Below are 14,914 nucleotides of genomic sequence, written 5' to 3'. Positions count from 1 at the left end.
ATAAATAGAAAGTGCTCCAGATCAGTTCAAAACTAAAACAGGTTCCTTGGAACGGATTTGTATTCTTGCTTCAGCAACAAGTATATATTGATTGCACTCATGTTCAAAGTTAAGAATAAATTCTCAAACCATTAAGTCACCACTTCCTTTCCAATAATTGTATTTACCTTTCTCCCTGCATGTTTTGCTCTGAAAAATACAAATAAGAATTAAATGAAAAACAGAAAGTGCATACAAAATGATTTCCCCCTGAATTTTACGATATGCTAATCTGTCGACAATTGACTTTCAATCTACAAGTCATTTATTTGTCTGTCTTCGTTTTACTAAAATACTAGTGTATCATAGATACATATAGTTGTACAGTGGAATATACATATATTTGAAATAACCGTATGTATATGGTATACAGAATATTACGTGCTAAAATTCATATCATAAGTCATATCAGCCCGAGGGCCGAAGGTTAATATAGGGCCCGAGGGCTGATTTGACATATGATATGGGTTTTGGCATGTAATATTCTATTGATGATATACTGCACCTTTTTATGTTTAATGAAATATTTCATGCGAACGGGATAGTATCTTTGATTTTTTTTTTAATAATTTGATACGGAGTTCGAAAGCTGATTTTATAAAATAGTATTCATGTTATCACATGCGAGTTACGTTTTGCATTTTAAAGGCAGATCAGGGAATATTTGTTACATTATTTTTCTATTATAAGAACCGTGTTGCAATGATTTAGGTCTACTCTAATAAAAATGATTAACCATGGTGCTAAAAACTTTGATATATCAATTATGATAAACTATGGTAAAGACTCTCATACATTGATTTACCACAATAAAAATATTGATTTACCATGGGAAAAAACATTGATACGTTGATTGTTACGAGAGAACACGTAATTTCCGACTTGATATGCATTTTTACATGTATCAAGCAGTGCAGAACCTGCATAATCATTACCAAGTATATGATGAAACAATATAAACAACGTTTATGAATTTCATTTATATATTACGGAAACGAAAATTTTCATCAGAAATATCTCAAATCTGAACTCCTTCCATATACATTTATAGCATAAATCTCAAGTTCATCATACTGTCATTTCACAACATAAACCATACCATATATATGACATACAATATGAAAAAAAAATTCGACCGTCATATCATGGAATTCGCTGCTTGCTACACAACACCATAACCCAGCATTGTCATTTTGAACAGTACGAATAATTTCTACGCTGTGTGCTATTTTAAAGAGGTGTATTTTAATCTGACTGTACCCTATATTGATAGTTTACTGTATGATCAATACATTATTGAATTGGATTTAGTTAATAAATTGTTTTTAATACTTCTGAAATAAAATCTAGCAAAAACAAAAAATCCATACACATACCATTTTCTCTTTTAATGAAATGGAAATTTGGAACTCGTCTGAGGAAAATGTGATTCTAAAAGAATCAAAGCGTGTGATACTGTACCATAGCACTATATCATACCACGTAAGTACATCATGTCATAAAAATCCCATATCATGTCATAAGTTAAACTCACTACATAAAGGACTTACGGGCTACATTACTTACCAGCAAAGATGTATTTTACCATGTAAAAATTAGATCCTATAATGGTCCTAAGGATCATGATGATGGATAGCACTGAGGATATTTGTACATTCTCTATTCATTCATACATAAGCGTGACTCCACTAAACTAAGCTAGGCCGTAATCACATCGGAACAGGAGAAGGTGTCCAACGGACATAACCGAGGTTCAATTTATGAACCCTGAATCTATAATATTAGATACGTCAACAACTGTGCTATATGACAAGTAGTTGACTTTTCTAAGTCATTAAAGCGTTTATTGTTGATGACTCGCAACCCAAAACCTATATCCCATAGAACACTGGTCATCTGTCCATTCATCGGGTTTGGGTGTACGGCATTATACACTGTAACTATAAAGGGAAACGAACCAGACCGGAATGAAATTAAAAAACCTCTAGATTTGAGGTTAATTGATCTACCAACTGAACAGCTTGAAATTGGTATCAGCAGTCGAGCAATGTTATTCTCTACAATTTGTCCGTGGCCTTATTATTCTCAGACATGTTTACTTAAAAAATGCAAAGATTTAACAGCGACACATACGGACAAAGATATAATGGAGAATATTTTATCAGAAAACCTGATTTGAAAATCTTTCGACCAGGTGAGGTAATTTATGCTTAGTAGACCATCTATAGCATTAAGTATTATAATCATCTATGCGTTCGTTGCATGGTAATCGTTGAAAAGGTTTCCATGGATAAACAGTTATCAAAATAGACCTTGCCGGAATGATTTATCTGTATATTTGAAAATATAATTCTTACGTGAACAAATATAGCAGAAAATATATATCTTTAAAATTATCGTCTTATTTTAGGATTATCTCCCTCGTGCATAGCTTTTATCCTTGGACGAATTTGGCTCCACTTTTTTGGCACGCTGTTTTTGGCTATATTTAGCTCCAAAACTTCATAGTTATTTTGGATTTCAAACATCTCGGTTGAGTATCACTGAAGAGACATTATTTGTCGAAATGCGCATCTGGTGCATCAAAATTGGTACCGTATAAGTTTTACATTATGACCCCTGGGTCGAGGCCTCTGCTGGTGGACTATTAGTCCCCGAGGGTCTCTACAGCCCATTAACTAAGTACTTCGTTACTAGCTTGAAAATACGGATGTATATTTAATTGCTGTTATAAAATTTAGAAATTCATTTCAAAATTAAGGATTATATCCCTCGTGAATAGCTGTTATCCTTGGACGAATTTGGCTCCACTTTTTGGCACGCTGTTTTTGGCTATATTTAGCTCCAAAGCTTCATAGTTATTTTGGATTTCAAACATTTCGGTTGATCAACACTGGAGACATTATTTATCGAAATGCGCATCTAGTGCATCAAAATTGGTACCGTATACGTTTTACATCTACTATGTCATACCTATGTGTAATTGCTCTTCCCGATAACTGGATAGGTAACTTAAACATTATCTTATTCACAAGAATAGCATTGGATGTGGGACACCACAGGTAGTTCCGGATGTTGAAGTTATCAATATTATTATACTTGATGCAATCACTTACCTGCCAAATTTATTTGAGATTCATCTTTAGATAGGTCAGCTGCTTTTATACTTTCGTCTCTATAAGTAAAGCAATATAAATGACTGCATTAACATGTTTCTATCACTTCCAGTGGAGATTGGATATCATCGGATCATGACAGTACATTACAATCAAAATTTCAAATACATGTAGTAAGTATTATCAGCTATTTCATTTCTAAGCGAAATTAACTGTCGTTTGTGCAGAAATGAATATGTATTACAAAGTGTACATATCGCTACAAATGTTGCCTTTAAGCTTAGATAAATATTTATAGAAATATTGTACTCCAACTGTTCAAACTCATTTAATTTCACAGTATTGGTAACAAAAGTAATTCAACATAAATATCACACTTCGATTGCCGTTATATTTTATTTCAGCAGGTATATATTCTAAACACACTGACTATTTTCTATGTTTTACTTTACAGGTATATATTCCAAACACCCTGACTATTTATTTTTACTTTACAGGTATATATTCTAAACACACTGACTATTTTTTATTTCTCTGTTTGTTATTTTACGCCCCATTCATATTTTATTCACGGATTACACCAGTTGCAGGTGAAGTGTCACACAGTTTGACCTATGCATGACGCTCAAAGCCTAAGCAGAAAGAGCTCTCTATATTGTCCAAAATCCTTCCGTAGGGATATCCAAATGATACGTGACTTTCGATTCGAATATCCGGTGCTTGACGGAGGAACAATCACAACCTATTGCTCGTCTTGCATTTGAAATAAAATATTCTATACCATGGGCCCCGCCGTCATAAAACATACTTAAGTCTGAGAATATTCTCAAGTCTGGGATTGTTCTCAACTCCCACATTCTGAGAATCAACGGCCGTCATAAAAAAGTGGAGCACAAAAATCTTTTCAAAGTCAGTTTTATTCTCAAATATTTGAGTCTATCTATACAATTAAACCCGAAACATTTGCCCAAGAGTCACTGCTTGCAGCGTTAATATCTTTTATATGTGAAGTGAAGTCCGTAAGCTATAACAGAATGTTACTTGATTACTAAATATCGTAAAATTAATTAAAAACGTACTTTCGGTTTCGATAAACTACCCTGAAATAGCAAAATTGAAAGTAAAGTGGCGGATTTCAGCCAGTTTCTTTTCTTAATGACAACTTGAGTTAATACGAAGTGATGTTAATCCGTTGTTTATCGATGCTTGAATTTGATCTTACAGAAGAAATGAGTTGTTGAATAAGCAGAATATGCCTGCTTATTTCTTCAATCAATGATTTTAGTCTTGAATCCACCTTATGGGAATTTCCAGAACGAAGCGAGGCAATGCCATACCCTTCGCACACTCTCGGGCCTTTCCGGCAAGCCAAAAAGATACGATATTGGATTACAATATGGTCAGCATAAAGTTATGTAGGCTTTCAGTGATAGTTATACGTATAATAGTTTTGACTAGACCCACAAAGATCCATTATATATATATATATATATATATAAGCACCAAGTTCCAGCAACACCCGATACCTAAAATTAAGTGTCGGATCCATAACATGGATAATACAAGGTGAAATACAAAAAAATACACAAAGCACTAAAATTACCAACGACACTATCAACCAGATTGTCATTTTTCTTCGGGACGACCTATCCCTTCTTCAGGGCAAACGAAAATGGATTTTTAAGTATGATATTAATTTGATATGTTCAATGTTCTTTCTTAATTGTCTCCGTTATTATAAAATTCACTATTATGACTTTTCGTAATAGTTTATTAACAGTTACTGATGTGTACAGACATTTGGATCAGCACAAAAAGGTTCTTTTTATTTTGGTTGAACATGTTTTGTGATGACAAAGGTCTTGAAATCAAGCAATAAATTCAGAACTGTCCAATATGTCAGATATCGATTGGTCCAGGACTGTTCTGGGAAGTTTGTGCCTTAAAACTTAAACATTTTAGGTTGTACACTACCTGGTAATCTCCAAAAATCAGGCCCAGTATTTACAGTATAGCAGTCTTTCTGTTAGTCACTCATATAGTGCATTAATATTTCGATTATTGTGTTTGACGGGAAGAAGCGATGTGTATTCACAATTTGATCGTCGCACTGGACAAAAACTGCCATTATAAACACATTCGCAATACTGAGTTTCAAATATCAAAATTATGAACTAGTGTTAATTCTGTCTTTGGTCAAGTATTCGGCATGACGCATTACGATTGCATTCGTAAAATCATTATCTATTTTTCAATCAGGAGAGGGATCATTTATATTACATATAAAAAAGCATTTAAATTAGAGCTCCGGGTGACATCCTAATAATCAAGTTTTATTTACTGTATATGATATCAATATATGAAGTCCTGTGGGGATCCTCCGCGTTAGAATAGGTCCTCTGTATCCCTTCCTTGTCGTAAGAGGCGACTAAATGGGGCGGTTCTTCGGATGACACCGCAAAAAACGAGGTTCCGTGTCACAGCAGGTGTGGCACGATAAAGATTCCTCCTTGCTCAAAGGCCATGAGCTCCGAGCATAGGCCTACATTTTGTAGCCCTTCACCAGTTATGGTGACTTCTCCATATGAGTGAAATATTTTCGATAGGGACGTTAAACAATATACAATCAATCAATCAATCAGTAGATGGAAGGTGAAGATAACGAACAGTGATCAATCTCACAACTCCTATAGAGTGTTGAGCAAACGCAGACCCATGGATATACCAGAGGTGGGATCAGGTGTCTAGGAGGAGTAAGCATCCCCTGTCGACCGGTCACATCCGCCGTGAACATAATTAATACACCGAATTATTCAAATATTTTTCTTAAATTCATTTGAATTAAATATTTCGTTCATTCAATTAATGTGCGGAAGAATTCAAACACGCATCAAAAGTCCTTCCTCTATGCAATATAATTTAATTCTGAATTCCCGCATTTGCGCGTGATTACAAATCCAGAGCAGGGCAAAAACAAACTCATGGAAACCTGCTATAATCATCTCTCGAATGTTAGTATAATTGGATCACACAAGATATTAATTTCTTGTACATTCGAAGACACGTGCATTTACCTATCATGATGCTACTTTAAAAAGTACAAAAGTTCATAATTATTGGTGACCATACCTATGGAACGCGAGTTGAAACTGCCAAATAAACTCGAAAACGTTTCGTTATCGAATTTGCATTAACTTTTCCACATATATATTATAGTTACAAAAAATTTCTGTTTAGGATCTATATTCCTACAAAATAATTCGCAAATTCCATGGTCATTAAAACAACATAATTTGACAAATCAGTCTGTCATTAGGTCAAATGCGGGCTGACGTTCTTTACACACTGGTTTTGACTATGGAATCATTCGTTTGCTTCACCAAGGTATAGGGCTCATGGCGGGTCTGACAGGTCGACAGGGAATGCTTACACCTTCTAGGTACCCGATTCCACCTTTGGTTTGGTGTGTTCAGGGATCTGTGTTTGCCCAACTCTTAATGTTGTGTTCCTTATAGGAATTATAAAATTTATCGATATTTGTTATTTTCACATTTTCATACATTTAATGGAGATTTCTGTTCTAAATGGAGATTTAGACGATATTCAGGAGTACAAGAAAAATATTGGTTTTTTTTAATACATTTTGATATATATTTTTCAAAACCTCTGGTGTAATTCGTTTTACTTTTTAATGGGATACAACATTTGAAATTTTGGAGAAATTGAATCCATATTAGAAATAAATCTAAAACTGTTCTATTCACCCAACACACATACAATGATTGCAATAGGTGATATTAGTGAAACTTACATGCGCTCCACTTCTACAAAATAAAAGAACAAAAAGATCGTATAGCGTACTAAAAAAAACATGTACACAATATATCAATACCTCATGAATACCCAGTCATTGGGGCACATCGTTCCTACAACATAGATTACACACTCACAACTTACTCGCAACATGCTGATGTCGGTAAATATCAGTACAGAGCTTATGTTATTTGTATGGTTAAAAAACTAACTTCAAACGGAATTATCGTATTCTTATGTAGGAATCATTCTCTTAGAACAGTTTTACTGTGGATACCATATCAAAGGAAAATCGTCCACACCAAAGTGACTGTGATATTCTACCTATATAATATATAAAGAGTATCCGTGCTTGTACAGAGCCTAATGTCTGATTACTGAGTCTGCGTGTACATACTCCACCTCAAACTGTGGCTGTAGATGTATGATCAGTGAAACCTTCGATTTCCATGAAATGACACAATTATGTATTGACTCATGACAGTCACGGTACTATATATCGATATCTTAACGTCTGCACTCACAGGTAAAACTCATAACATTTGTTTACAAATGTTGACAAACAAAAAGATTATAGATCTCTCTTTTAGAAGTAAGTACTTAGCTGTATGTTCAACGAACTTCGCTTAAATAACAGAGGCTATGCTTGCAAAGTATGCAACAATAAACTTATTTTGTCAGTTTTCCCTATCGACACTACTCTAATTATTCCGCTGCGAGCCCCACGATTATCTCCGATTGTTGTTTTTTTTCTATCCCCGCAAACATTGTGAGAACTTTCCAAATGGTTGATACATTAAAATCAGTACCATAAAGTCCAGGGTGTTCTATTAAGGCCATGACGTAGTCTGAATGGAGGCAATGGGCATGATTTGCGACGATGGCATTGAGCCATTCAGGCAGAATCCCGTACTGTAAATTATGTATTGGAACTACTTTGAATGACGACGCCACATGTGCTTACTTACATTGTAACTCGGTGTTATAATGCCACTTCTGTTTACAAATAATGATAAAGGTAACCAAACAAAATTGAAATGAAAATTTCATTATTGGATTTAAAAACAATGTAACAAAATTATTTTTGTTAGCATATACCATCAGTTATTGCGGGAAAGCTGATCTCAATAGGTTGGTATGTTCTACCATGCAATGATCTCCGGTGGACATTTGATGGTGTGTACGTCAGAGTGAGAGTTTACTTGTAGTATTAACTTTGGGAAAGTTAATTCGGGATTGTCTCTTAACAAACCATATATTTGCTAACATTGAAATCTTTTTTGCCGAATGAGACTGCATGTTTTAAAGCATGCATCGGTAAACGAAATTTATATACTACTAATTAAGGTCCATTAACTTTCAACGACAATATGAAATGAATAGAGAACTATGTTAGGTATATTACACGTAATGTTTTTTCAACACATTCTAAGATAAACCTGTAGCGAGTTTCATTGGTGGTATCAAAAGGAGTTCAGTGCCAAGGCCGAAGTTCAACAGACACCGTTATGTCTTTCGACACTCAAAATCATTAACTTTTAAACAGTATATCTGCAAACAATGCTTATACTTCACACTTGAAAAATCTAATCGTTGGGATTCTAACGTATATCCTTGATTTTTGTGTCAAAGGGTCAAGGTTAAACTAAGACTTTTTAATTAGAATATATTCCCCTACCCTGAAGCTCTACCTCAGTGAAAAGAAAAGTTAAATCTATAAATTGATAATCGTTTTCCTTTACCTGCTTATTAACAAAATGATGAAATAATTTATGATACGTTAAACAACTCTCTGATTACACGCACAAACATTCTGAAGAAGTATGCTACAGTCCCTCATTGAAAAATTATTCGTGGTCTTTGGTAAACAGGTCTTTCAACAGTTTGTTGAAATTCCATGGGCACGAATTGCGCTCCTTTGTTAGCTGACCTGTTTAGGCCGTTCTTGGCATACTAATTTTGACTACCGATAACTACGGATTACCTTATCAAGATATAAGACGCACGGCTGTTTGACCGGTCAACAGAGAATGCTTAGTCCTCCTTGACACCTGATCCCACCTCTCGTGTGTCCAGGGGTCCATGTTTGCCCAACTATCTATTTTGTATTGCTTATGGGATTTATGAGATTGATCACTATTCGTTATCTTCACTTTCCATTAAGGTTGTTTATAGAACAATTGACGCTACCGTTGGTGTTGTCTGTTAAGTAGCCTGATTACGTTGTTCATCATCCGGCAGATATTACTAATCAAACTTTCATATGAATAGCAACAACTAGCAAAGTGTATGGAATTTTCGCAGACGCTTAACCACCATGGATTATAAAATTGACGAGGGCACTCAGGATCGATATTGAACAAATTATATATAATACGTTTTATTATCCACTTTCTTTTCTAAATAAGTGGAGGGATATATTGGTATGTTTATATACTCTATCTTCATATTTTATTTTAGAATGTAGTATTCTTTTGATTAATTGCAATATTTTTTACAGGCACATAACATTGAACGGGTGGCAATGTTTATTCATCATTATTTACAATAGCCTATGCAACCTCGGATGAGTTATTTTAGCTCACGAAAACTGATACCTCTAATTCCATTTTCCATAGTTTTTTAAATTTTTTAAAGGAATTATCTTTAAAGTGGATAACTAAGACAGTACTAAACATCCGCCTATACATGCACGCATAAAACATGTATATGTGCTTCAAACAAGGAACGATATTGTAAACATTTGATTGTAAATTAAATTGCATTCCTTTGTTTCTCGAATATGAATGTTCTTTGCATTAACATTAACGGGATACAATATCATTAAGTTGAAACAAGTAAATAGTATGATCCAGGGAATTTCTTTTCAGGGAATTCCTAACAAGAAAGTTTTACTGTTCATTACAAGACACAAACCAGAATATAAAGACCATTCCTAGCATCCCCAACATAAATACAACCCATCATGCATAGGTGTACTCCAATTATAAACTTTATGCAAATCTATGCTTTCTTAGAAGTGTTGTACATGTAGTCAATGATCAAGAGAATCCTAAATCAATACCTAATGGAACATCAAGATGATAATGGTTTGGTTCCTTTTACCAAAATATATCTATGTTTAACCTTCAGTGATATATTTACAAATATACAGCAGATGGAGGACATGTAACGAAAAAGGTATATACATAGGCTAAAATACATATATGATACATCTTAATATTAATAAAGTGACCCTATTATGTTAAAATATTTGTTGTTCAAATATATATTTCAATATACTGTTAAATACATATGTAAATTCTTATGAAAGATTGATACATTACTTATGATGCAGGTGCATTTATAACGCCTTCGGAGGAAGATCGCAAGGACTGAAACAGCGATGATTAACGCCACACTGCTAACAACAGTGCCGACAATCGTCTCTGTCTGACGGCTGACCTCCTCTTGCATTCCTGCCAATTACAATGATAAATGAAATCAACATGAAGTCTAACGTGTGTATCGCGTACACCGTCCTTTCTCTCAAACAAGCATTTGGGGAAACGGTATACACATTTGTTAGTTGAATAGTTTCCATAATCGATTAAGTGGGTGAAGATAACGAACAATGACTAATCTCATAAATCCTTTAAATGCAAAATAGAGAACACGATAAAGGCGGATCCCTGGAAATATCGAATGCCTAGGAGGAGTAAACATCCTATGTTGACTGATCACATAGGCCACAAGGCTTTGTCTTCATCAAGTAAACTGAGTTATCGGGATTATTACAACAGCAACCATAATATTTCTAAAATTTCTGACCTTAAATAATCTTGGTTAAGAAATTAATCAAGCCCAGAACATATTATCGCGTATTGAATCAGTTTAGAGACATAAACACCATACCCAGGTGATGTAAAAGTTTAAGTCAGCTATCCCGTTCTGTTTGTCTATTCAAAGTATGGATAAATCGTAAAAATGAGGTGTGATAATTCCAGGAGGCCAGATAAATATATGGTCATGTACTTATAATATATATGCGTCTCCGTATTTGTTTTTAAGTTTGGAAAGTGCGGAACATCAAATAGATCGCGTTTCATATACATGGTTCTACCATTCCTGGTCTATTGTCAGCATGCAAGGTGAAGATAACGAACAGAGATCAAACTCATAACTCCTACAAGCAATACAAAATAGATAGTTGGGCAAACACGGACCCCTGGACACACCAGAGGTGGGATCAAGTGCCTAGGAGGAGTAAGCATCCCCTGTTGACCGGTCACACCCACCATGAACCCCATATCCTGATCAGGTAATGTGATGGATTAATATTAAAATAATGTATGTCCTGTTTACAAAAACCAAAAAGTGAATTGTATAATACAATTTGTACATCGTACTATTGCTACCTTTTTATTTTGAAAATGGTGATGTACTGGTTTTGAAATGTTGGAGTCCCTATGACAGCTCCTTTAGGCCTACATATTTTCAAACACTTATATTATTCCGCGTACCTGATCAAGACAGAGGGTCCATGGCGGGAATGGCCGATTGGTGAGGGATACTTGCTCCTCCTGAACACCTAGATCAGTCTCTAATGTGTCCAGGAGTCCGTGTTTGTCCTGCTATTGGTTTTATATTATGTGGTCACTGTTTGTGTATTTTCACTTTTAAGATGGAAGAACTTGAATTTTAAATTTCATTTACATTTAATTGTATATTATAGAGCAGAAAATACATCTATATCATACACAAAACATACACTACTATAGGAAAAAAATCTATAATTCTCCGCTTAAATGGTAGCATGCAGTCAATTCCCTGAATGATCAAGCAGATGATTTTTTGAAAAGTGCTCATCTTATTCTGATTTTGGCTGTGAAATCGTAAAATACAGTGCGGTCGCACATCAACGAAATGATCTACAATGAAATATGTAATTCAACGAGAAAATTTAGAGCATTCCATCATTATGATATTACTTTCTGAAAAATATTCATATTCGTCAAATCTGTGCAAAGAAATTTTGAAATAAACATGTAATGTCATTTTCTTAGCTTTCGAATTTTAGACCCTACCGAAGGAGCCGAGGGGTATTTTAAGTTTGCACTTCGTTCATCCGTCCACATGTTTGCCATTCCGGCAAATACGGTCTTTGCACTTTTTCATAATGCTTGCATATATATTTATTTGATATTTGGATATTGATTTACCATGACAATTTCAGATTTTGTTATGGTTCGTATGTGTTTTTAAAGCTGAAAGCTTAAGGTTCATGAATAAATCCTTCTTTATCACCAGCTCCAGTTCACTTTTCGACGCGTGTGCACGTTTTCATCCAGTGGAATACAATATCAGTGTTAAAAATGTTTTCCATTTTCCTGTTGTTGTTTTTTTTTTACCTTTAAATACTGGTACTCGCGATGAAAAATCAAATATGCTATAACCCATGTACGTGCACTGTACATTTAGTATTTTCTATAAACTGTTAAAATGAATATCTATTTTACATGTAATTAATATTTGATACTTTGTTTAAAGTAACAATTTTGTAAGAATACCGTGGATAATTTCCTGTGATCAACCATTGTCGAAAAAAGAAAACAATTCAACCGAGTTGCATCAAATTCAAATTAATAGAAGGACGGAGACCGACAGTGAGTACCTAGTACAAAGTTAACCTACTTGCAATAGTAGATACTATTTTTTTTCATAGGCCGGTCGCGGCAGTCTGATCGACAGGGTGTTTGCTTTGCAACCGTCTGTCCGAGTATGATTCTCGACAAACGTACGGTGTACTGTGTCACAGTAAGAAACCTCATAACTTCGGTCATTATAGACTTGCATAGGTCTAGATGCAGAAGAGAAACGTTTATTATGATATGTCATCAATGATGAAATAACCATTTACAAAATTGTTTGCTAATTACCAGTACACATTTTTGAAAGGAAGGAATAATCGATGCTAAATGATGGAGACTAAGCTGTGCTACATCTTTGATAGTGGGTGGCTTTCAGAAATTCCCTTTGAAATATGCCAGGGCTGCCTGTTGAATATAATATTTACCTTTAACAATGCAATGGACATAATCTGATGTAGAATTCCCAAACAAGTTGGAGGCAGTCACTGTAAACCATGCTGTCCCTTGTAGCTCAATATTGGGTGTGTAGCTGTGGAGTATGCCATATCCCTGATCACTGATGGTATCTAGATCTTTATATGATGAATCCCCAACACCAACAGTGGAATAGGAAATCTTAAAGGTCTGACTATCTCCACCATTAAAGTTAGAAATCCATGACAACTTTACAGATGTGCCACATTCCAATGTTAGATTAGTGGGTTTCAATGGTGGCCCTATAAGTAATAGCATAGATAGCATTGGTGACAAAGTTATTATGAAAACATTGGACTTAAGGAAGTTACCTCCTAAGCTTTTGAGCACAACTGCACAGGATGCTACAACTAAGTATTCACTGGTTCAATACTGATCCCATTGGTGCATACATACCACACATCTATTACTGAACCCTATTCAGTTGACAAATTTGGGCAGCATCAGGGTCTTATACAATAGGCTAAAAAACTATCCGATTTGTTATGCTCACAAAGGCATTTTTAGTTTCACACTTTCGAAACACATTAAAGAATATCCTTAAAGGGGTATGGAAACGGTTGAACTGAACATTTTCAAATTTTATTTTTTCGATTTCTAATGTTTAGAATGCTTAACTAATATATATTCAATGGTCAGCAAAAAATAAATGTCAGTTTTCACAAGGGAGATACAGAGCTCACTCTTATTTGTTATGTAAACAAGGTTCGTTTTGTTTACATAGGCTAAAAGATACAAGTAAATTGATTGATTGATTGACTGTATCTCGTTTAGAGTCCCTCTCGAGATTTTTACACTCATATGGAGACGTCACAAAGACCGATGAAAGGTTTCAAATTGAGGCTTACGCTCGGCACTTAGAGCCATTGAGCAGTGACGGTTCGTTAACGTGTGAAACCTACTGTGAAACGGGACATTCGTTTGTGTAAGGTTATATCCGAGGACCAATGACATTCATGCCTGATGCCGAGCGTTTGGCAATGGAATTGTCCCTACTTGTTTTAACGACTTAGGTCTGTCGCGGACGGGATTCAAACCCCAACCTTTCGCATCCGCACGCGAACGCTCTACTGCTAGACCACAGGTAATTATATCGCTTGGGTCGAATTTGCTATTAATAAAGAGTAAAGGTATACAACTCTTAATATAGGGTTACCAAGTTCACCGATGTAAAAACAATTAACCAAATGGTATAAAAATTACCACCAAAGTTCATTCCAAAATTTCGAATACTTCCCAAGATATGCCGAAATTTTTTTTTTGAAAAAACGCCTATTATTTTTTGGGTCGACTTTAAGTTGGGCCCTGTCACTTTACGACTACGCAAAATGATAGAGCACTGCAATAAACTATTACATATAATGTGCAACATTAAATATTATTTCGAAGTTGAATTTCTTATCCCAATTGATAAAGTGAAGTTGGTAATAGCCCCAAGTGACTGAACATTTTATAAAGAAGTTTACATTTTGACTTATCACAGCCATTTTCACCAAAGCAACTGTATTACCCATACAGGATTAAAAGACTCGTAACGATTTAGAGAATCAAATGCTATTTTTCATCAATATGAATTCACTACAGTGCATACATAATGGTAATAACAAGTCATTATAAAGACGATAATAATAATACCATATTTATATAGCACCCTTTTCATACGCTATGTACGCTCAAAGGTGCTTTACAATGCATATATATCTTACAACAGAATGTTATACACATGATACATAGAAAATAAATAAAACATTAAAAAGCAATTATATAAAAGGCGTTATCACATGTAAACAGCCCGTAGTTGTACCTATCCTGATTATACATATAAAACATAAAAACACAAGA

At 34.7% G+C, this 14,914-nt stretch overlaps 1 protein-coding gene across 2 annotated transcripts in view; it reads right to left on the bottom strand.

The window, feature by feature from the left end:
- The window catches only part of LOC130051329 (hemicentin-1-like), a 485,422-nt gene that overhangs the window by 371,574 nt on the left and 98,934 nt on the right, over positions 1 to 14,914 (bottom strand). For both annotated transcript variants that reach the window (XM_056153294.1, XM_056153293.1), the window contains exons 9-13: positions 13,024 to 13,314; positions 10,295 to 10,426; positions 6,967 to 6,979; positions 3,156 to 3,214; positions 168 to 189 (exon numbers count right to left, since the gene is read on the bottom strand). In XM_056153294.1, coding sequence (XP_056009269.1) covers positions 168 to 189; positions 3,156 to 3,214; positions 6,967 to 6,979; positions 10,295 to 10,426; positions 13,024 to 13,314 — 517 coding nt within the window. The remainder of the gene's footprint in view (positions 1 to 167; positions 190 to 3,155; positions 3,215 to 6,966; positions 6,980 to 10,294; positions 10,427 to 13,023; positions 13,315 to 14,914) is intronic.

The sequence above is a fragment of the Ostrea edulis genome, chromosome 1 (genome assembly GCF_947568905.1).
Source record: "Ostrea edulis chromosome 1, xbOstEdul1.1, whole genome shotgun sequence".
Lineage (NCBI taxonomy): Eukaryota > Metazoa > Mollusca > Bivalvia > Ostreida > Ostreidae > Ostrea > Ostrea edulis.
This window is presented reverse-complemented; position numbering and strand designations above follow the sequence as displayed.